We start from the raw sequence: 22,214 nt of genomic DNA on the forward strand, positions 1-22,214 counted from the left end.
GGGGCGGTGCTGAAAACGGACAGGGGCGGGGCCTTGTGCGTTCCGCGCGGCCATTGGCGGCGCTGCGTGAGCGCGTTTAGCCCCGCGCGGGCGGGCGCAGCCGCGGCGCGTTCTGCGAAGCGCGGCAGGTGCGTGGCCGGCCTCCCTCTTCTCAGCAGCTCGCTCGCCACCCGAATCCTCGGGATGCCAGCGCGGCCGGGCCGAGGAGCTGGCATGGCCTGATTGCCCGCGGCGACGGCGGCGGCGGCGGCAGCAGCATGGGGAACCAGGACGCGAAGCCGAAGAGGAGTGCGGGCGATGCCCCGCACGGAGGCGGCGGCGGCGGCAGCGAGGACGCCACCGGGCTCCGCGAGGCCGAGGGCACAAAGAAGGCGGGCGGGGGCAAGAAGGCGCCGGGCCGGCACGGCAAGGGGGGCGGCGGTGGGGAGCCGGGCAGGAAGAAGAGCCGGTCGGACCCGAGGGCCTCGGTCTTTTCCAACCTGCGCATTCGGAAGACCCTGTCCAAGGGCAGAGGTGCTGGCGGCTCCCGTGAGGATGTACTGGACCCTCAGGCCCTGCAGGCCGGCGAGCTGGACAGCGCCCACTCCCTGGTCACCAAAATCCCGGACCTCAGCCTCTCGGCCGACGAGACGGGCCTGTCCGATACGGAGTGTGCCGACCCTTCCGAGGTGACGCGGCCCCGGGGTCCTGGCTCCGCCGGGGTCGGGAGCCCGGCGGTGGCCGAGGATTCGGAGACTGCGGCGGGGGTGCAGGATGGACAAAGGACTAGCTCGGGCTCAGACACAGACCTCTACAGCTTTCACTCGGCCGCGGAGCAGGAGGACTTGCTCTCGGACATCCAGCAGGCGATCCGTCTCCAGCAGATGCAGCAGCAGCAGCAGCAGTCCCTGAGCCCCGAGTCGCCCCCGGCGTCGCCCCCCTTCGCTGCCCCCCCGCCCGGGGCCCTGCCGGGCCTGGACCGACCCCCGCCGGGCCCAGGCGCCGAGGCGGCGCCGTCCGCACGCCCCGACCGGCCCCCGGCTGCAGAACAGCCCGCGGCCGCCGCCTTGCCGTCTCCCGGGTCGGCTCCCGGGGAGCGAGGGGCCGCGGACACGGACGAGGAAGGCGAGGAGGACGCTTTCGAGGACGCGCCCAGAGGCTCTCCGGGGGCGGAGTGGGGCCCGGCGGCGGGAGAGGCCCCGCGCAGGCCGGGGGCAACGCGCGAGGAGGGCGCGCCGAGGCCCAGCGTCCCCGCGGCCGCCTCCCCGCCGTGCAGCCCGGCGCGCAGCCCGCGCTGCTCCCGGGCCCGCCCGCTCCTGGCGCCCTGCTACGTCAGGACCACCACCCGGCAGCTCAGCTCGCCCGGTCCCTCCCCGGCCGCGTCCCCCAGCCAGAGCCCCCGGGTCCAGAGACGGCCGGAGTCCTCCTTGGACCGGGGGTCCGGAGCCGCCGCGGCCCCCGCCGCCGCCGCCGCCGCCCCGGCCAGGAAACCCCGCGCGGGCCGCAGCCGCTCGGCCGATTGGACCGCGGAGCTGGGCCGAGCGCCCGGGGCGGGGGTCTCGGCGCACTTGACGCAGCGCGGGGCGGGCGGTCTTCAGGACGTGTTCGCAGGTGAGCGCCGGGCTCGGGGCCCAGGGCGCCTGCCCCTCGGAGACGTTTCCGTTTGTACACAGGGTCTTAAAGGGAGAAGCTTAGGCGCCTCTGTCCTAAGGCATCGGGAGCAAGGGCCGCTCTGTCCACTTCTCCAAAATATCCCGGGTCACGCCAGGCAGATCGGCTCCTTTTTTGGCACCGTTTGCAAAGCCATCATTCTCTTTCCTTCCTCCTCCCACAGCATTAAAAATAACGAGATTGTTCACGGTCCTCTGACATATCATCTATTCTAGGACTGCTCTGAGGTACACGCCCATGTGCACGCATGTGACACGTAGTTTCTCTCTCAGCGATCGGCGTGGACGCCGTAGTGAACTTAGGTGGTCACTTCTGGTTGCTGACGCAACCAAATCTGATGCATACTTTCAGGAAATTAATGCATAGTGATCTAGAATATTAGGCATCATTTACATTTAGTTTCATGGCCCAGCCTGGAGACAGTGATGGTGAGCAGGCCAAAAGCACCCGGGATGCTACTACTGGTACCTTTCCAGCGTCCGTATGGACTTGGCAAAGCCGGCTGAACGCTCGGCTCACGGCGGAAAATGTGGAGCAGTGCGATGAGTTTATCCTTGGCGTAGGTCCCACGCCTTTCCTTAAGTGCCCGCTGGTAGAGTGTCAGCTTGTTTCATGTTTACTAACTTCTCTTAATTTTTAAATGAAATAATTGAGTGTAAGAATTTAAGGAGCAGGGAAAAATGAGAATTCATGCAAGTCCCGGTAGGTAGTGATAAGTATTTGAATGATTAAAAATTTCAAATGTAATTTGAAAAGCTTAAAATCTTAGGTTCTGTGGCTTTAATAAATAGGGTATCTATGAAACAGTAGATGATGTTTCTCCAGAGCATGGATGCTTGTTAGTTAGCTAAATGCTGTTCATGTTTGCTACTTACTTGTATTGGCCACATTTTAAATTTCATCCATGGGCCATCTTTTATTTTACGTTTATAGATTCTTACACTTCAGAGTAGCCTCTTTGATTCATTTTACATGCTTGCTGTCCCTCTTTTACTTCTCCCTTCCCGATATCGTGTAGGTTAAGTTAAAGGAATATTTATAGTCTAATATCCGTTAGATAAATTGTAAATAAAACAAAACAAAACAAAAAAGAAACATAAAAACGTCCAAAAGACTGATTTTGAAGGAAGAGGATCGGAAAGTTCTTTAGTTAACTTTTGTGAATTTAATGTTGTTAAGAAATTCAGTATGTCCTCCTTACCTAGGTAACGCTCATTTTATATATTTTTCTAGAAATGAAAATATCACCAAAATTAAGATGATCATTCATTAATATTAATGGTTGTTCTGCTTTAGAATTTCAAATATATTCATTTCCTTCATTTAACAAATATATATATCTATGTATACGGGGCAGCCATGTTATGCCAGGCAGTGTGTTAGATGCTAGGTGATACAAAGATCATTAAATCATGTCTCTGCCTTTCCAAGCCTCACTGACAAGTGCACATAGAGATGTAGTACTCTGGGTGCATCAAGTGTGCAGTGACTTACCTCCTGGCAAGGGATGAGGAGACAGGAATTCATAGGAGGATTGGTCAGAGTCCTGAAGATCGTAGGACCCTAAATAGGTTGAAGTTTTGTTTCCATTAAGGGAAAAAAAAAAAGGGTATTCTTGGAGCTAGCATTTCATTTAAATTTGATAAGTATTTCCAAACTTGAAATTTGGGACTCTTACAGGATTCCTGTTCAAGAGGTACCTGGGTTTTTTTGTTGACATCTCCAAGCAGGATTTTTTACTGTGCAGAGTTAGTTGCTTTAATATGGGCATCACCCACTTTATTTATTTTTATTGAAGTACAGTCGATTTTCAGTGATATGTTAATTTCTGCTGTACAGCAAGGTGACTCAGTTATGTACATATATACATTCTTTATTTATTTATTTTTTTTTGTGGTACGCGGGCCTCTCACTGTTGTGGCCTCTCCCGTTGCGGAGCACAGGCTCCGGACGCGCAGGCTCAGCGGCCATGGCTCACGGGCCCAGCCGCTCCGCGGCATGTGGGATCTTCCTGGACCGGGGCACGATCCCACGTCCCCTGCATCGGCAGGCGGACTCCCAACCACTGCGCCACCAGGGAAGCCCCCATTCTTTATTTTTAATATTATTTTCCATTATGGTTTATCACAGGATATTGAATAGAGCTCCCTGTGCTATACAGTAGGACCTTGTTATTTATCCATTTTATTTGTGATAGCTTACATCTGCTAACCCCAACCTCCCACTCCATCCCTCCCCCAACACCCTCCCCCATGGCAACCAGAGAACCATGTTCTCTATGTCTGTGAGTCTTTCTGTTTTGTAGATAAGTTCATTTGTGTCATATTTTAGATTCCACGCATAAGTGATACATAAGAGGCATTCCCTACTTTATATGTGATGCTTGGCTATAGTTGGCCAGTGACCAGTGGATATTTGTGTTGCAGTTTCTATATATTTATCTCACTTTCTTAAAAAAAAAAAAGGTAGGTTTAACCGAATCTTGTAACTGGTGGGCAAATGGAGGTAAACAAAGAGGTGAAAGTTTTCCAAGGTCACACTGTGATTCATTCAGAGGCTGAGCCAAAAATAGGAGCTGAGTCTACTGATTTGAGTCTGACTGTTCTTGCTTATTCCTCATTTTTGGGTGTTCAACACTGTAAGACTTCATATTGAGTAAAAACGTTAAAAAATATAGAATTTAAGGCCTTCACTTAGGAGATTTCCAAGTTTCTGTTATTAATAAGGTGAATTCCTTTCATTGTTGAACATGTGGCCTTCTTGGGCTGGATGCAGGGTGATTGATGGTCAGAGTGAAGCAGGTTTTCTCCAGACATCTCTCACGGAAGCTTTCCTGCGGTGGTCGAGTGAATCCAGGGTGACACCCTAGGCCTCTGTTCCTCAGCTGTTGCCTGTTTCCTTGTCATTTGGCTTTACATTTGGTTCTTTACCATCCTCTCCTATTTTATGGGTGTCTTGGAAATTACTAGAGCCCTGGAGAACCCTAGCATTGTCCTCAGGGAGTTTGTTTTCTGGCCTTAATTTGCATGTCTTTGGATCAATTAATTGCCAGCTGCCTTTGAAGCAGGTGATAGTTATATCTCTAAACTTCCATGGACAGCTTTTATTTTTAAACCATAGAATGAGGGTTGTCAGCTCTGCAGGAAGGAACAGATAGATGTTTTTTGCTTTTTACTGCCTTCCAAATGTAGGGAGAAAATTCGAGTGAAAAGAGATCTCCATGGCACATGTTTGTGTTTCTTTGGCAGATATAATAACATTTATTGGGGACCAAGACTTTATCTTGTTTTAGCTGTTAAGGAGCTGATGATGTTTTAGGCCACTACACTCAAATTTCACAGTTCATTTGCTTGAAAAAACATCTTTTTCAGTGTTTAGTGCAAAAATGGCTATGAAATTTAAGAGATTTCTTTGCACATGCTTTCCTTACAGCACAAGCTTGTGAATAGAATTTTGCAGTTAATTAAAGTGTAGACATGTGAAATGTTAAATTTGTGATGCTGAATCACTTTTGATAGAAGTCTTTCCAAAGTCAATTATGTGCTTATCCTTCTTTTTCTTAAACACGTGGCCTGAATGGTTCATCTGCTTTAACTGGCTTAATGTCATCTTTTAGACCCATCATGGTTGCATCCCGTGAAAACACTGCTGTTGCCCTCAACTGCTGTTGAAGTGTAATAGGCTGGTGACTCCAGTTAGCTGTTGCTGAGGTTTTGTATCTGTGTGGTTTTCTTGACGTTTTCCTTCCCGTCAGCTATTGATTCTTAGAGCTGTCTTTGGTCTCTTCTCCACCCCCCCATTACTTCTAATTTGATTTTTGTGATCAATTTGTTATTGGTTTATGAATCCTGTGATTATGATGTTAGCTATATTTATTGCACTTCTGCTAAATGCCAGGCTCTGTGTTGGTGCATTACATAATTATCTCAAATCCTTATGATAGTCTTGAGTTCTAGCTGTTTATCTTCGTTTTCCCAGTGAGCGAACCATGGTCAGGCAGGTAAAGTAACTTACCTCAGGGCATTAAGTAGCCAATGGCCCATCTAGGATCTGTACTTAGAAAACCAAATCTGTTGTTAATGTGAATAAAATAAAATGAAGTGTGTCAGTGAGCTTTTGGAGCAGTAGCTAGTCAATAAAGGGCGTGGGCTTTAAATTTTAGATTGCATGACTCTCATTTTGGCTTTTCTAAAGGTTATCTTGATTTTTATATCAAAGTAGAAAGAAGACCCTCTCTAGGAGTGCAGACTTTCTCACGCTGCTTGTGAAGTTATTAGACTGTGAACTTTTTAGAGCCTGGAGCAGTCTTATATCCAGCAGTAGCATCTGACAGAGTGTAGACGTCCAGTTATTGACCAATAAATGAGTGAGGGTCAGAAATCACCCCTGTTGTGTGTAATGCATCAGTGTTACTATGACAGGAAAGGGGATTACAAGAATGCCGTCTTTTCCCCTATATCTTGCGTTACTGGACTTCATGTGTTTGAATCAGATTTGGCAGCATAAGCTGGGACAGGTAGCACTGTTCTCAAATCATTTTAGTTTGGTCTAAAACATCCTTTCTCATGGTTCCTGTAAGGCTGTGGTTTGGATTGAAGTCATTTACCCCACTGGCCTGGCTTTTCATGCATTTAGGCATTTGGATACAAGCCATGTGTACATGAACTTGAGCAGGTGCATTTAGAGCAGTGTTTCCTTCTGATTCCATTAAAAAGGTGCTGAGTACACACCTTGGGTGATGCAACTGTGGTTCCTCTAACTACTGGTATTCCAGATATATCTGCATCCTAGCTGGCTGTTCAGTTAGGTGACTCTTAAGTAATTTTTTCTCATATGTATGAAGGTGGAGGAATCATTTCAAGTTAATAATATTACGATTAAATAGTGTATGTAAAGCCCCTACAACTCTGCCTGGTACATAGAAGGCACACAGTTGGTGCTATTTACTTGTCTGTCCTGGTTTATTGCCTTAATGGACTACATTGTTCAAAGTGCCAAACCAAATTTGTCACATCAAAACAAAACAACTCTGAAATTGTGTATAAACACTGGGAAGGATGTAATCCGATACTTGTTGAAAATATTTCTAGTCAATAGGGTTTTTTTTTGCAAATTGTTTATATATCAGTTTTTTTCTTTTCTTGCATTTTCTATGATTGTAAGCCTTTTTGTCACTTTATCAGAAATTGTAGTTTGCTTGGGGGTTTGGATAAGGAAAGCATATGGTGGAGGATGACTGTGTGATTAGGGGGAGGTGGTGGTGTTTAAAGGGGGGTGGGGTAGAGGAGGCACAGTATTTACCCCCCTGGCTTTGCAGCTTCACCTCCCATGGTTTCCTTCAGAAACTCTCTACTTTAGTCAAGTTAATCTGCTTACTGTTCTATGAACAGTCATTTCATTCCCCTGACTTTGTGCCTTTGTCTAACAGTTTTCACTCTCCTGTAACACAATTTGTCTCTCTTGACTTAGCATCTGAAAAGGCTGATTGAATTCCCGTTTCCTCTTTGGTATCTTTCCCAGTTGGGCCTGACTGGTGGTCGTCTCTGCATCTCTGTGCTTACTGTCTATATCATATCATGTATACTTCTTGGATTTGGGGATTCTTTAGGTCTTCCTTCTCACTTCCTTCTGCTTTTCCTCTCTCCTTGCCTGCTCACCTGATTCTGTCCATTCATCACCCGCTCCTGTCTATCCTCTGCGAGTACCTACTCCGTGCCCGCTGTGTGCCAGTCAGTCAGGTGTACATTGAGCACACTGAGGCCTTTATGAAGCTCATTCACCATTTTCTTCAAACAGGGGAGTTGATTATCTATTGTAACTAAAGCTAGTAGAATTTAAGTTGGAAAGTTACTAACATTTTTGGGTGGTGGAAATTAATTATTTTCATTGAGTTATGATTGACTCAGTGGTGAAGGTAGAATGATACTTTGGTAGAATTTGTGTTGAGAGAACATCTATTCTGATTTTTGTGGATTGATTTTAACATAGCAATGATAATGTAGTAACTCTAAGCTTCCAAATATAAATTTTGTTGGTAATGAAAGAAGAGGAAACTTTCATTATTCCCTTCATTCCTGCTTTTGCATTATAAGTAACAACCTGATGTTAATGAAATTTAGAATGAAGGGCCCATTAGGAAGAAACAAATATGTACTGCCTTGTGACTTGATAGTTTTGGATGTGATTTTAGTGATTGAAAACTTTCTGAGGCTTTTTAAATATTAAATATATAAATACATGGAAAATAAAACTTCTAGTCAATTTGAAATGGTAGTTAGTAAATCGAGGTATTGTAACATCAGAATGATAAGAACAAAAGATAAGTTATTGGATGCTTAGAAGAGGATGCTGACCATGCCAGAGAAGTGTTGTCTTTTGATACCTGCTCCACTGTGGGAGAGAGAGAGGGAAACCTTTGTATCTTCGTCCCCTTCAAGGATGTACCTGGAGGCATTCATTGGGTGGGAAAATTACTGCCATTCCTCTGTGCACCATACCTTGGACCCACTGGAGCCTTTATTATCTGTTATGCCAGAGCTGCAACGGGCCAAAAATAGTCCTTTTTATTTTCAGGGAGAATAGAATAATTTCTTGAGAAAATTAAGCCTTTTCTGTGTTTTAAAATTATGCTTAAAAGTGCTTAAACCCTACTCCTTCTTGTTTCTTTTTATTTAAAAAGTTTTTATTAGTAGTAGTATGTTTTTTGGCCATGCTGCACAGCTTGCAGGATGTTAGTTTCCTGACCAGGGATGGAACGCGGGCCCACAGCAGTGAAAGCCCCGTGTTGTGACCATTGGACCACCAGGGAATTCCCTGGGTATCTTTTTATACTTCAGGCAGAAGGGTCTTGGTGGTATTGGGTTGGCCGAAATGTTCATTCGGTTTTTTCCATAAGATGGCTCTGGTAGCACTTAGTTGTCTCTAACTTCATTCAAAACAATTTTGTTAGATTGTATGTGACAGGTGTCATATCAGCGTGCATTTAAAAAACGTTATCAAAATTGGTGAATTTTTGTGTAGCCATCTTAATATTGAAAATGAAAGAAAAACCAACATTTTTGGCATATTATGCTTTATTATTTAAAGAAAGGTAAAAATGCAATGGAAACACAAAAAAAGATTTGTGCAGTGTATGGAGAGGGTGCTGTGACTGATGGAACATGTCGAAAGTGGTTTGCAAAGTTTCGTGCTGGAGATTTCTCACTGGATGATGCTCCACAGTTGGGTAGACCAGTTGAAGTTGATAGCGATCAAATCGAGACATTAATTGAGAACAGTCAACGTTATACCATGCGGGAGATAGCTGACATCCTCAAAATATCCAAATCGAGCGTTAAAAATCATTTGCACCAGCTTGGTTATGTTAATCGCTTTGATGTTTGGGTCCACAGAAGTTAAGTGGGAAAAAAATCCTTCTTGACCATATTTCCGCATGTGATTCTCTACTTAAACGTAATGAAAGCGTTCTGTTTTTAAAACAAATTGTGATGGGCAATGAAAAGTGGATGCTGTACAACAATGTGGAATGGAAGAGATCATGGGGCAAGCGAAATGAACCACCACCAACCACACCAGAGGCCGGTCTTCATCCAAAGAAGGTGATGTTGTGTATATGGTGGGATTGGAAGGGAGTCCTTTATTATGAGCTACTTCTCAACGCCGAACGATTAATTCCAACAAGTACTGCTCCCAATTAGACCAACTAAAAGCAGCGTTCGACGAAAAGCTTCCGGAATTTGAACAGAAAACGTGTAATCTTCCATCAGCATAACGCAAGACCACATGTTTCTTTGATGACCAGGCAAAAACTGTTACAGTTTGGCTGGGAAGTTCTGATTCATCCGCTGTATTCACCAGACACTGCACCTTCAGATTTCCATTTATTTCTTTAAGAAGAATTCTTTACAAAATTCTGTTAATGGAAAAAATTTCAATTCCCTGGAAGACTGTAAAAGGCACCTGGAACGGTTCTTTGCTCAAAAACAAAAAGTTTTGGAAAGGTGGAATCATGAAGTTGCCAGAAAAATGGCAGAAGGTAGTGGAACAAAAAGGTGAATACATTGTTCAATAAAGTTCTTGGTGAAAATGAAAAATGTGTCTTTTATTTTTACTTAAACACCGAAGGCACTTTTTGGCCAACCCATGATCTAGTGCACATGTGCGGAGAAGAATTCTGTGTCATTTAAATTGTGGCTTTATACACAGAGCAGCACTGCGGCAGGAGTGCAGGCTGAGAAGTCTTTCCATCGACCTCCCTTTTTAAGTATACTACTGGTTTCCTGTAAAACGTGGCGATAATTTCTTACCTCCTCTTAGTGCCCTGGTTTCCCAGGTTGTAAAAGTGAGTGTAATCCTGGTGGGAAGCTGCTTCCTCCAAGTCTTATCCATCCCCGCAATTCTATAGGAGTGATGGTTCCAGGAGTTATCCTTTTCTCCAGATAATGATACTTTGCGTATTTAGAACTTTACTGTTAGAGTGGAAGAAAATCCCTATCTAGGGGGATCCACTTTTTTCTCACTGTTGTGGCCTCTCCCGTTGTGGAGCACAGGCTCCGGACGCGCAGGCTCAGCGGCCATGGCTCACGGGCCCAGCCGCTCCGCGGCATGTGGGATCTTCCCGGACCGGGGCACGAACCCGCGTCCCTTGCATCGGCAGGCGGACTCTCAACCACTGCACCACCAGGGAAGCCCGAGGAACCGCTTTTACTGTGGAGTAAAGATGCTCTGGGCATCGGTACTAGCTGGTGGTAAGACGTTGGTGGTTTTGATCAGTTGTTAATTGATGCTAAAGGGGATTTGGGTTGGTTGGAAAGCTGTTATCTGTTGTGCACTTGGGACCTTGTGTTTTTGTACACCAGGGTAGTGACTGCGGTTATGGTGGGTGGTGGACCTGTTTTATGGAATCTACAGAAGGGAAGGCTGTGTTGTTCGATGTTATGACCCAAGGATTTAGAGTGTATGGAGTCTAAATACACTCCAAATTCTAATAGTGACACCACATCCATTGAGGAAATCCTTAGATTCATTATCTAAGGACAATAAGAGTCTCCGATTCTTGAATGGGCTATAGGCTTTGCATTTTTCCTTTTAGTTTAAACTTCTCAGTAAAAGTAGTAGTACTAATTCTTATAAATTATTTCAGTAAACTTTAATATATTGGTTTTGTCCTCAATTTTCCATACTATTTTATACACTTACTTAAATAACTTTTATGAGTATTTCATTTAGAAGTTTGTGTTGACATGAAATTTTCTGAAGAGACTAGACAGATAAAACGTTTTGAGAGCTTTTAGGTATTTTACCTTTTTAAAAAGTTTTATTGGCCTTAAAGTAGTGCAGCTTGTTCAAGCTCATTAAGAGGCAAATGGGCTAGAAAGGAACTATTTCAGGATTCCAAACAAATGCATTTGAATACTCTGTGGAAAGTTTTGGAAGCCATGAGTCTCTTCATTATTAACATAAAAGTCTTATCTTTGAGAAGAGTCATAAAAACAATGGGGTAACAATAGAGATGGTTTTTGCAAACATATACTTGTAGATAATTTCCCCCACCCAGCACGTTTCAAAGCTATAGACCAGCACTTGCTGCTTGGAGAGGTGAGGGATGTGGTTTCTCCTTGGGAGGCATTACATTTTGCAGCTACCCAGGATGTTCAGCACTTATTTCTCACTGTCCTTGCTGTGCTATTTTGGTTAAACGGCTTTGAGGGTGTAAAATGTTTGGATAGTATCCTGGCAGTTTACTTCAGGATATAGGGCTTGATGTGTCTTTATTTTGTTCTTGGAAAAATTAAAAATGTGTTGACTCCGTTGGATCCAATATATTGTTGGTGAGCTAATAAGGCTGAATAAGAACTGCAGTGATGTAGGTGGAGAGCCATTTGTCTCTGGGCTGAAAATGTGATGTAAGTGAAGGGGTGATTCTGGAAGCCTTTTATCTCTGACTTGGATGATTTCTCTAAGGAGCCTCACTTGACTCTAAATTTGCAGATCATTTTCACTACCATCTGCTTCAGGATAATAAAAGCTGAGCATGTGGCCTCCTGGCTTCATCACTGCCTAGATCCAGTGGATGGCTGTCTGCACCTCTGGCCCCCTCCTTTCTGCATCAGACTCGTCATTGAGCTGTCACAGGTCTAGGAGTGTCACTGTGTCTAATGGGTCACTGTACCTACTCTTTTCCCTCCCTCTAAATACCTGCCTCCTGGGATTCCCAACCGAGGTTTGGCTGTCCAGCCTTGCCACACCCCTTGGTTTTCTCACCCTTCTCACACTTGAACTTGACCTCAGTTAGTCCTTCCATTTTCTCTATTCTTAAATTTCTCTTTGATAAGTCTTCTAATTTCTATTCCCATTGCCTCTACATTTCCTAGAAAAGATTATCCAACATTGAGATTCTAAACGTTCTCCCTGTCCTCAGTCTGGCTCTTTTCCAGTAATTCGCTACAAGGCAAGAGAGTCCACTATTTAAAATACAGAGCTGAACTGGCCGGTCCCAGAGTAGAAACATTTCAGTGGTTCCCTCTTGCCCTGAGACTAAAGTTCATATACACTACACATATATATAAAAATACAACATATTATGTATAAATGATTACATATTATATATATATATACTTAAAATTTTTTAAAAAAATTATTTAACCATTTTTTAATCGAACTATAGTTGATTTACAATGTTGTGTTAGTTTCAGGTGTACAGCAAAGTGATTCAGTCATATATATATTTTCTTTTTCAGATTATTTTCCATTATAGTTTATTACAAGATACTGAATATAGTTCCCTGTGCTATACTGTAGGTCTTTGTTTATCTGTTTTATATATCATAGTATGCATGTGTTAATCTCAAACTCCTAATTTACCCCTCCCCCTGCTATCACCTTTGGTAACCATAAGTTTGTTTTCTATGTCTGTGAGTCTATTTCTGTTTTGGAAATAAGTTCATTTGTATCATTTTTTTTAGATTCCACATATACGTGTTATCATATGAGATTTGTCTTTCTCTGTACTTTACTTAGTATAATCTCTAGATCCATTCCTGTTGCTGCAAATGGCATTATTTCATTCTTTTTAATGGTTGAGTAACATTCCATTGTGTATATATACCACATCTTCTTTATCCATTCATCTGTCAGTGGACACTTAGGTTGCTTCCATGTCTTGGCTGTTGTAAATAGTGCTGCTATGAACATTGGGGTGCATGTATCCTTTCAAACCATGGTTTTCTTGGGATGTATGCCCAGGAGTGGGATTGCTGGATCATATGGTAGTTGTATTTTTAGTTTTTTGAGGAACCTCCACAGTGGTTTTCCATAGTGGCTGCACAATTTACATTCCCACTACCAGTGGAGGAGGGTTCCCTTTCCTCCACACCCTCTTATATAAACACTTTTGTATATTATTATTTACTGTGCTGCAGTTTTTCTCCCCTTGCTTAGTCTCTGTCCCTCCCCTGTCTTGAATGTTCCGAGTCCTTTTTCAGGTAGCTTGTACTCTCCCTAGTAGTTCTAGGTCTTACTGACACTCTCTCCCTGGTCTTGAGGACAGAAGTGCGTGTTTATTGGTACCCTAAGGGCATTGTTAGTCCATGCAGAACTCTTCACGTTGTCCTTGGATTTATTTTCTGTATTTTCATTTCCTATTGTGACCTCCCTCATGGATGCAGGGAACAGCATTTTTTTTTGGAACAGCTTTTATGTGTTTGATTGATATCCTTAAAATTGTACGTATTTTTGTAAAGTGTGTAGTATTTCTGTGTGTATTTAATTTTCTGTTATACAAACAGTCTGAATTGTAGACTTCATTCTTTTGCTTTTTTTTTTTTTTAACTCGGGAGCCTTTGGGGAAAAAATGTACAAAGTTTTCCTGGTGAATGTTTATCAGGTGGGTTGTTTCTTACTGCTTTATTCTGTTACAAAGAGTGAGAGTTCCTCTGGGTCATCCAGCCCCAGGGACACTGTTCATATCTGTTGTATGTGAGTCTCGACCCTGGAGGTGTGTATTGTGGCCATGGATGGTCCTTACCTTTGATTTCCGCATCCACCAGGGTGGACGTCTAGATGCCACCACAGACAGCACTGTGATTAGTATTCTCACACGGGTCCTGTGTGAGAACTTCTCTGGAATGTATATTCAGGAGTGAGATTGCTAGGTTAAAAAAATGAAAATTTACTTAATTTGTATGGGTACTGCCAGTTTAGTTTTTAAAATATTTCTCCCAGTTTATATTCGCTAGCACAGCAAATCAGCATTTATCTAATTTTTGAATTTTTACTAATCCAATGAGAAAGTGGTATGTCATTGTTTTACTTTTTACTTTGTATTTATCTGATGGCTAATACCTTTGAGAAAAACTTTGTATGTTTTTAGCTGTTTGGGTTTACCCTTCTGTGACTTGCCTGTTCATATCTTTGTACCTTTTCTATAAGGTTTCCTGATTTTTCTTGTTTGGTCACAGAGGTTCTCTGTGTATTCCAGATGTGGCTCTATTACCAGTGTTGAGGATGTGATGGAGCATTGCTAAACCCCCTCTGGTCTTCTTTCCTTACATTATAGGCTCTTGTAAAAGTGATGTTTCTCAGAGTCCCTTGTGGGTTGTGTTTTAAATGTGGTTTAGGTTGGATGAATTCGTGCCACGTCTGGAAGACCTCGACAAGGTCCAGGATTGACCTCTGCTGTTTGCTCTTTCAAGCCAAGCAGAGGCCTGGTGTCCAGGCACCACTTCCCACAGGCCCTGGTGTGGCCCCGGCGGGCACAGCCCAGTTCTGGGCTGGCAGCAGGGGTGGCCCAGCTGGGAAACCTCCTGACCTGGGAGCCAAGTGTGCTCTTGGGACCCAGGCCTTAGATCAGAGAAGAGTGGCCACTGCTTTGATGGCCTTGTTCTCAGTCACGGCTCGGTGAGTGGTCTCTACTTTGTCTTCAGCCCTTCCAAGACTCTGTAAGACAAGGAATACCCTGCCGTGAGTCTCTTGCTATTTAAACTATTTGGAGTGGATTCAGTTCTATGTAATTGTTGAAATTTTGACATATAGAATCAATTTTTTAAAAATAAATTTATTTATCTTATTTATTTATTTTTGGCTGCGTTGGGTGTCCGTTGCTATGCGCGGGCTTTTCATTGTCGTGGGGTCTCTTGTTGTGGAGCATGGGCTCTAGGTGCGTGGGCTTCCGTAGTTGTGGCACACGGGCTGGAGAGTGCAGGCTCAGTAGTTGTGGCGCACGGGCTTAGTTGCTCCGTGACATGTGAGATCTTCCCGGACCAGGGATCGAACCCATGTCTCCTGCATTGGCAGGCGGATTCTTAACCACTGTGCCACCAGGGAAGCCCTAGAATCAATTTTTGATGTTATAAATATCTTCCCCTAGCATTTCATCCCTTTTTAAAATTTGTTGTGTCCTTTGTTGAACAGAAGTACTTAATCTTGCCATAATCAGATCTATTTTTCATCTGTGGTTTGTGCTATTTTCTTCTCATTTAAGAAATCCTTTCTTAGGCTCAGGTCACCAATATTCTCTCCTCCCCAGCCTTCTGTAGTGTTATTGATTGACCATCTACATTTAAACATCTGCTCTGTCCAGAGTCCTCTTGAGCGTGTGGTGTGACACACATGGCAAAGCAAAGTCTTCAGCATCGTCTACTAAACAATTTTTACTCATGGATGTTTAATGCCATCTTTAGATTATTCCCATACCCTGTATGAGGGTCTGTTCTCTTCCTTGCATGGATGTTTTTCTGTCTTCGGTGGGTACCAGACAGCTGTCATAAATGTGCTTTGCAATATGTCTCATTACCTGGAGAAGTGTCCCCTTTTTCAAAGTTTGAACATTATCAGGACTTAGCCGTTGATGGGCTTATAGTTTTTTATATAAATTTAAATTAAGTGGTTGAGGGTTTTTTTTTTTTTTTTGGTTGAGGTTTTTAAAAAGTCCTGATGGTGCTCAGTTTATTAAATTTGTAGATTATATTGAGAACTATTATTTTAATAATGTCATCCAAGACTGGAAGACCTCTTCATTTATTCAGAACATCTTTTATGTCCTTTTAATAGAGTTTTGGACTTTTTTAAATGGAGAGTTTGTGTTTTCTTTGCTGAGTTATTTTCTGGGTGTTTCATATGTTTCATTGTTAATGGGAACGGTATTTTACTTTTGAATTGTTTCTAGTTATTGTTGGGGTAAAGAAATGTTTTCATTGTCTTTCAGTTGTAAGTATTATGGGATCTCCCTTATGAATATTTTTTAAACCTAAAGGTTATTTAGTCATTTCTGTGGTTTATAGCTACGATTCTAACACTAACTCTGATGTGTGGGTTTTTTCCCCACATCACCAAGCAGTTCTCTGGGACACCAGCTGGGTATCCTACAATTCAACTCAATTCTGACAACACTGCTTACCTGTGGATGGTGTCAGGTCCCTTAGATTAAGGGTTCAGTCCTACAAGGCTGCCAGTCTTCAGATGCCAGTCACAGGTCCAGGTTGTCACCTGGGCTTCTGACTGAGCAGCTTATAGGTTCCAGCAGCCCCCTCCTTGGGTTTAATTCTCTACAGCAGCTTATAGAACTCAGAGAAGCATTTCACTCTCCAGATTACAAGTTTATTATAAAAGGATATAACTCAGGAAGAGTCAGATGGAAGAGATGCACAGGGCAAGGTATGGGGAAAGGGCACGGAGCACCTGGGTGCCGCTCTCCCTGAATCTCCACCTGTTTGCTGACCCAGAAGTTCTCTGAACCCTGTCCCCTTGGGTTTCTATGGAGGCTTATTTACACAGGCTTGATTGATTAAATCATTGGACATTGGTGATTGAATCAGTCTCCAGCTCTGCTCCCCTTTCCTCCCTGGAGGTCAGAGGTGGGACTGAAGGTTCCAACACTAAAGACAGGGTTGGTTCCCCTGACAACCAGCCCCCATCCTTAGGTGCTTCCAAAAGTCACTGCATTAGCATAAACTCAGTGTACTTGAAAGGGGCTTGTTATGAATATCAAGACACCTTTTTTGCTCCAATCATTTAGGAAAGTCCAAGGGTTTTATTTATTTTGTTCTTTATTTTATTTTTTATTTTTTTAGAGCTAGAAGACATGTTCTGTTTTTTATTAGCTTTAATTTTCATGAATAAAAGCAGTTTCCTGACTTGCCCCTTCTGATCCTTTGATTACTCCCCTTTCAACAGAGGCAACCATTCACAACTTGTGTAGCAGTTTTCTTTGGCATTTGCCTAATTATTTCTAAAATATCTCCATTTTCGATTTCCAACTCCCCATCACGATAGATGGGGTTTTAGTTTTCTCACATCTACCTCTCTTATTACCTCCTGTGCCCCCAATTCCGTAACAGAGATCACAGATTTTTATAAAATAAAAAGTTAATATTTAGATTCTTAGGACTATGCAAATAGTAGTCACTGCAAAGTCATATCGTATACTATGTTCAAACGTCCTTTCTTATATCATGCTTTCTATTTCCTGGATTTAACAATTATTGTTATTTTTTTCATTTTCCTGCTTTTCTAGGAGCATTTTTCAGATGCTTCAAAATTTTTGATGTAAATATATCTTTAATATTCCCTATAAACTCTAAGAGATAAATTTATTTTTTCCTCCGGAGGCCGCCTTTCCAGAGGACTCAGGCCCCCTGCTCCAATCTACATTGGTTGTTCTCTAATCTTGCTGATCACCTATCATTCCTGGACTTCCTTTCACATCCTCCATTTCCCCTGGACCCCTGTAAGTTTCTAGTTTTTGGTTTTCTCCCTGTTTGCTGAAGTATATCCTCTAGGACCTTAACTAGAGAAGGTGAATACACTGTGCAAATATTTGAGCCCTTTTATATCTAAAAATGTCTTTATTTCACTTTCATAACTACTGGAAATTTGGATGTCTAATTATAGGCTAGAAATCATTCTAAGCTCAGATAGTTCTAAAGTAAATTTTATTGATGTATAGTTTATATACAACAACATGCACCATTTTCAGTGTACAGTTTAATAAACTTGGCAAATGTATAAACCCATACATAACCTTCCACCTCAACCAGAAAACAGAATATATCTATCACCTCCAAAAGTTCCTTCAAGCTCCTTGGCTGTCAGGCTTCCCTACTTTACCCCACCGCTGGCATCCAGTGAGGTTGACTTTTTTCACTCATATTTTTGAAGAAATGCCAAGGGTTTTAGAAGCTCTGTGCCAGAAATTGGACAAAGACCAAATGCATATTTCTTATTATAAATCACAATATCGCAAAAGTCATATGAGATTGTAAAGGCAGTCCTTTAATCTTTGTTTACAGCAAAATAATTGAAACAATCATAGAACATAATGTACATTGTATAGATTGTTTTGAAATTACTGTGACTCTTTTTGGGCCCACATATTATCAGTCTTTGTGAATCTGTGCTTTTTTGGGGAAGGTATAATCCTAAAATCCAGAAACGTCATTAATATTCTAATTTAGTAGGTTGTGTTTCACACTCAACATTAATAAAAATGTCTAATTAAAAAAAATGCTTCAAAAAACATCATTTAAACCACTGTATATTTTATCCAAACAGAAAACCCCACATTCCTTGGTTTCCACTACCGGCTTCTGCTGGTTTGCCTCCTTCGTTTTGGGTTGGCTTTTGTTACCTTCTCCTGGTCCTCTTCTTCCGCCGGACCCTTGCTAAGTACATGCTGCTTCCCCTGGGCTTCAGTCCATCTGAACATTCATCCCCGGGAACCCTTTCCCTGAATGTGGATGACTGCATGGTTCAGGTCTCTCTGTGAATTTCAGACGCAGATTTCCTGTTGCCTTGAAAAAATCTTGACATGGGCTGTGGGAGGCGGTCCACGCTGAGCTTCTCTGTCCTCCAAAGCCACCCTGCTCCCTTGTTCATTGCCTGCCTAGTGGGTGGTAACAGCATCTCCTCAGTCAGAAGTCTGAGAGGTGTAAAGTTAGCAAGTTCCTCGCATTTCCTCCTCAGATCAGATCCTCCAGTCACTAACCCCTGTTAAAATATACCTCTGAAATTAAAAAAAAAAACAAAAACAAAACTCATCCCCTTCTTTCCAGGAGAGTTCTTAATGCTCTTCTCAGAATTATTCTATGGCTCTCCATTGACCAGGACAGATTTTAAGCCTGAGATTGATGTTGAAGAAGAAGATCGAACGTGTCTGGGACGGAGGAGCTAGATTTGCTAACACTTGTGTGATTCATTCAGCGTCAGGGAGGCGTCCCTCAAAGAGGGTCCAGCTTTGGAACCGCTGGTCTTGGGAGGGGCGATTTCACTATTTACTGGAGATGTTCAGAGGCTGGTTGAAGATCTACTGATGTGACCACAAACCTGGAGAGGCTGAACTTGACTACTGACTTTCCTTCCAACTAGAAGAGTCAGTGATGTTTGACTTCAAAAGCTCAGAGCAGCTGTGATGGTCTGTGTGTCTCGTTCCTTTTATTTGGGGCTGCTTTAAATAGTTAAAAAACTCTTCAGCCAGAGGTATTTTAAAGCTGCCATTTATTAGACTCACTTTTATTGATTTAACATAATAGACAGAAATTAATTTTTAAAGCATTTTTCCTTTTGACATTTCTATAATTTTTTCCTTTGAAGTTTGATTTGTTTCACGATCTTTGAAGAAATTACCAGAGACATCCGTAATCTAACATAGGTCCTGAAAAGGGGTTGGTTGTCACTGTCACATATGTCCCATGATATTACTTCGGTGATTTTATTAGATTCATTTGATTAAATTTCTCAGCTTGTTCTTGTCGTATTTCAGTCCTTGATCAACTGAAGTTGCATAGTTTCTTTTTTCTCTTCCCCCCAAAAAAGCCTTGATGGATGCCAAAACTGAGATTTAAATTTATATAAATTTGAGTAGACTGTTCAGTGACTCTTGTCAGAGCTCTCTACAGCGAGTCACTTTTGAATGCTCTGTCTCTGTGTGATGTTTTATTGTAGTTGATGCTGAGCATAGTTTTTACTGCTATTCTCCATACTCTCAGTGTCGGGTAACCAAGATGCATCACACATGAGACCCAGGTCACCACACAGAGCAGTCAACTTCTTCAAAACGGATGTGAAGACTCATTACAGGCACTTACTGTTAAGGACTCGGATAGACCATCAGCAAATCTGTACCCAGTCTGTAGAGTTTTATAAAGTTTAAAATATCTTGTCTCCCTTCCTTCCCTGGAGTTCAGAGCCTGAGGACAGGTGTCTTCCTGTGACAGCGTCTGGACCAGCCCTGGCTGTGGGCTTGGTGGGCTCTGAGCCTGGGGTGCAGGGAGCTTGCGACCGTGTGCGGAGCCCTTGGTGAGCTGTGGTGTTGTCTCTGGGGGTGGGACCAGCTGGGTCCTTGCACCTCCTGTGACACGTCCAGCCATTTGACCACATGCCGGCCTTCTTTCCTCGAGAAAGTTCTAGATGTTAATAATCCTGAGACCCCTTCAGTCACTGTGAAACTTGTAGCCTTGTGGATCTGATACTAGACATGTTAATTTCCACTCGATTGTACTTGGCCTGTCTCTATTTTCTTATTTATCCTGCAGAGGTCATCAGTGTATGATGATCTGTACATAATATGTGATCTCTCTCTGCTCGCTCCATCATACACTTAAGCAATTATCAGTAATGTTGTGGACTTGCTGGTCCACAACCTCATTTCCTCTTTATTATTTCAACTGCTAGATAATATAGGATTTCAGGAGAAATTTATTAGATATGTCTGAGCTATAAAGTCAGAAAAAAGTTTAACATAATGAGACTTCTGTTTAACTCTTATTTTGCATAAGATATGTGGCCTGTGGAAACAAAAACTTATGTTGATGCCTTTCAGAATATAGCAATTACGTTGTTCATCCTTCAACCATTACAGCATACACAAAAGGAAAAACACCCATTTTATGTTTCTAGGCTGTTAAAATATAAATTAAAAACATGATTATAAATTAGTGATATTATGGGACACAGGATAACATAAAAACTCACACCTAGCCTTCCCCCGTGTATAACCTGGGATGTTACTCAAATATTTGGGCCTTGATTTCTTTTTAGGCAAAATTGGAGGATTGAGGCAAATAATCACTGAGGTTTCTTCTGGCTCCAAAATGCTGAAAATTAAGTGGTGGGTTGTCACTGAGTTATTTAATCCTAGAAATGACAAAAAGTACAATAGAAACAGAAAAGTTACATGCATTATCCAGGCTAGGGGAAAAAAGTCTCCTGCTGTCTCCACGTATTAAAAGTTTCTCTTCCTGTTTAGATACTTTATTTTCTCCAGTAGATGGAGAAGGAGCCAGAGGCTTTCTCTGCTCTGTGATATCATGATTACTCTGTGTCTTTTCTGCAAGGGTGTCCTGCCTACATTGTCCTGTTTTATTGCTATTATGGACAAGGAGCGTGTTTTCCTCGTGATGAAATTCTTGGTGGACCAGGACATTCTCTGGCAAATGATAGACTCCTGAGTGCTTGGTTGTATCTTGTCTTTGCTGCCAACAACCCCCGCCTCCTGCCGCCATTTCCACCAAGGATGTTTAGTTAAGAGAGCATGTTGTAAATAGAGTGCATGTAAAGTATTCCTTCTGGAGCTTTGGTCATTATGACTAGCTCGTGAGTCCTTGCAGGGCCCAGACCTCGTGGTCTCTGTCTTTTATATTTTAGCACAGAATGTTGGTCAGAAGACTTTCCCAGAGTTGCTGGCCCACCCAGAAGTGGAAGACGCCTGGAATAAAAATTAGGAAAGCAGAGCGTGCGTCCAGTTCTGGCACTGCCACTTTCTGGTCTTAGGACATCAGGCAGATTCTAGAACCTTTTCGTTCTTCAGTTGGTTTCTTTGAAATCACGGGGATAAATCCTTGCTCTGCTTTTCAAAGCTGACAGTAGATATAGATGTGCCTTTTACATGGTATAGTTCTATCCAAGTAAAAGGTTTTCTGCTTTTTATAGTGTCACTGCTCACCCACCCGAGAGAACTCCAGTGCAGAGATTGATGATTTTACTTCATTGTGCTAGAAGATTTGTTGTGGCGGTAAATAGTCCTTTAGGACTGTCCCCTGGCTGTTGTTTCCATGTTTAGCCCTGTGATATTTGCTTAGCAATGCAAGAGGAGTATTTATAGCTACAGCCAGCTCTTTGTATCCACGCGTTCTCTGCATCCACCAATTCAACCAACTGCAGGTTGAAAATATGTTTTTTTAAAAAAATTCCAGGATGTTCCAAAAAGCAAAACTTGAACTGTCTGGGCACCAGCAACTGTTTACATAGCATTTACATTGTATTTACAACTATTTACATAGCATGTACATGGTGTTCGGTATTAAGTAACATAGAGATGATTTAAAGGGAGGATGTGTGTAGGTTATATGCAAATACTAGGCCCTTTAATATGAGGCACTTGCGCAGCTGCAGATTTTGGTACCGAGGGTGTCCTGGAACCAACCTCGCTGGGATACTGTAGTATGAGTGCAAGGCGGCTCCACGTGCTGAAGTTTACTAAGTGTGTAAGGACATACGGGAGGAGGGAGAGACGATTAGTTCAGAAATAATCAGAGCATTTGTGGTTAGTAAGTTCCTTGACTGTCATTGGA

At 42.9% G+C, this 22,214-nt stretch overlaps 1 protein-coding gene across 1 annotated transcript in view; it reads left to right on the forward strand.

Moving 5' to 3' along the window:
• Positions 1-257: 257 nt before the first annotated feature.
• FMN2 (formin 2) overlaps positions 258-22,214 on the forward strand; it is a 328,287-nt gene continuing 306,330 nt past the window's right edge. Inside the window, exons 1-2 of the mRNA XM_029226181.1 lie at positions 258-1,640; positions 2,063-2,209. Coding sequence (XP_029082014.1) covers positions 258-1,640; positions 2,063-2,209 — 1,530 coding nt within the window. The remainder of the gene's footprint in view (positions 1,641-2,062; positions 2,210-22,214) is intronic.

The sequence above is a fragment of the Monodon monoceros genome, unplaced genomic scaffold (genome assembly GCF_005190385.1).
Source record: "Monodon monoceros isolate NGI ecotype Baffin Bay Population unplaced genomic scaffold, NGI_Narwhal_1 Contig2617_ctg1, whole genome shotgun sequence".
Lineage (NCBI taxonomy): Eukaryota > Metazoa > Chordata > Mammalia > Artiodactyla > Monodontidae > Monodon > Monodon monoceros.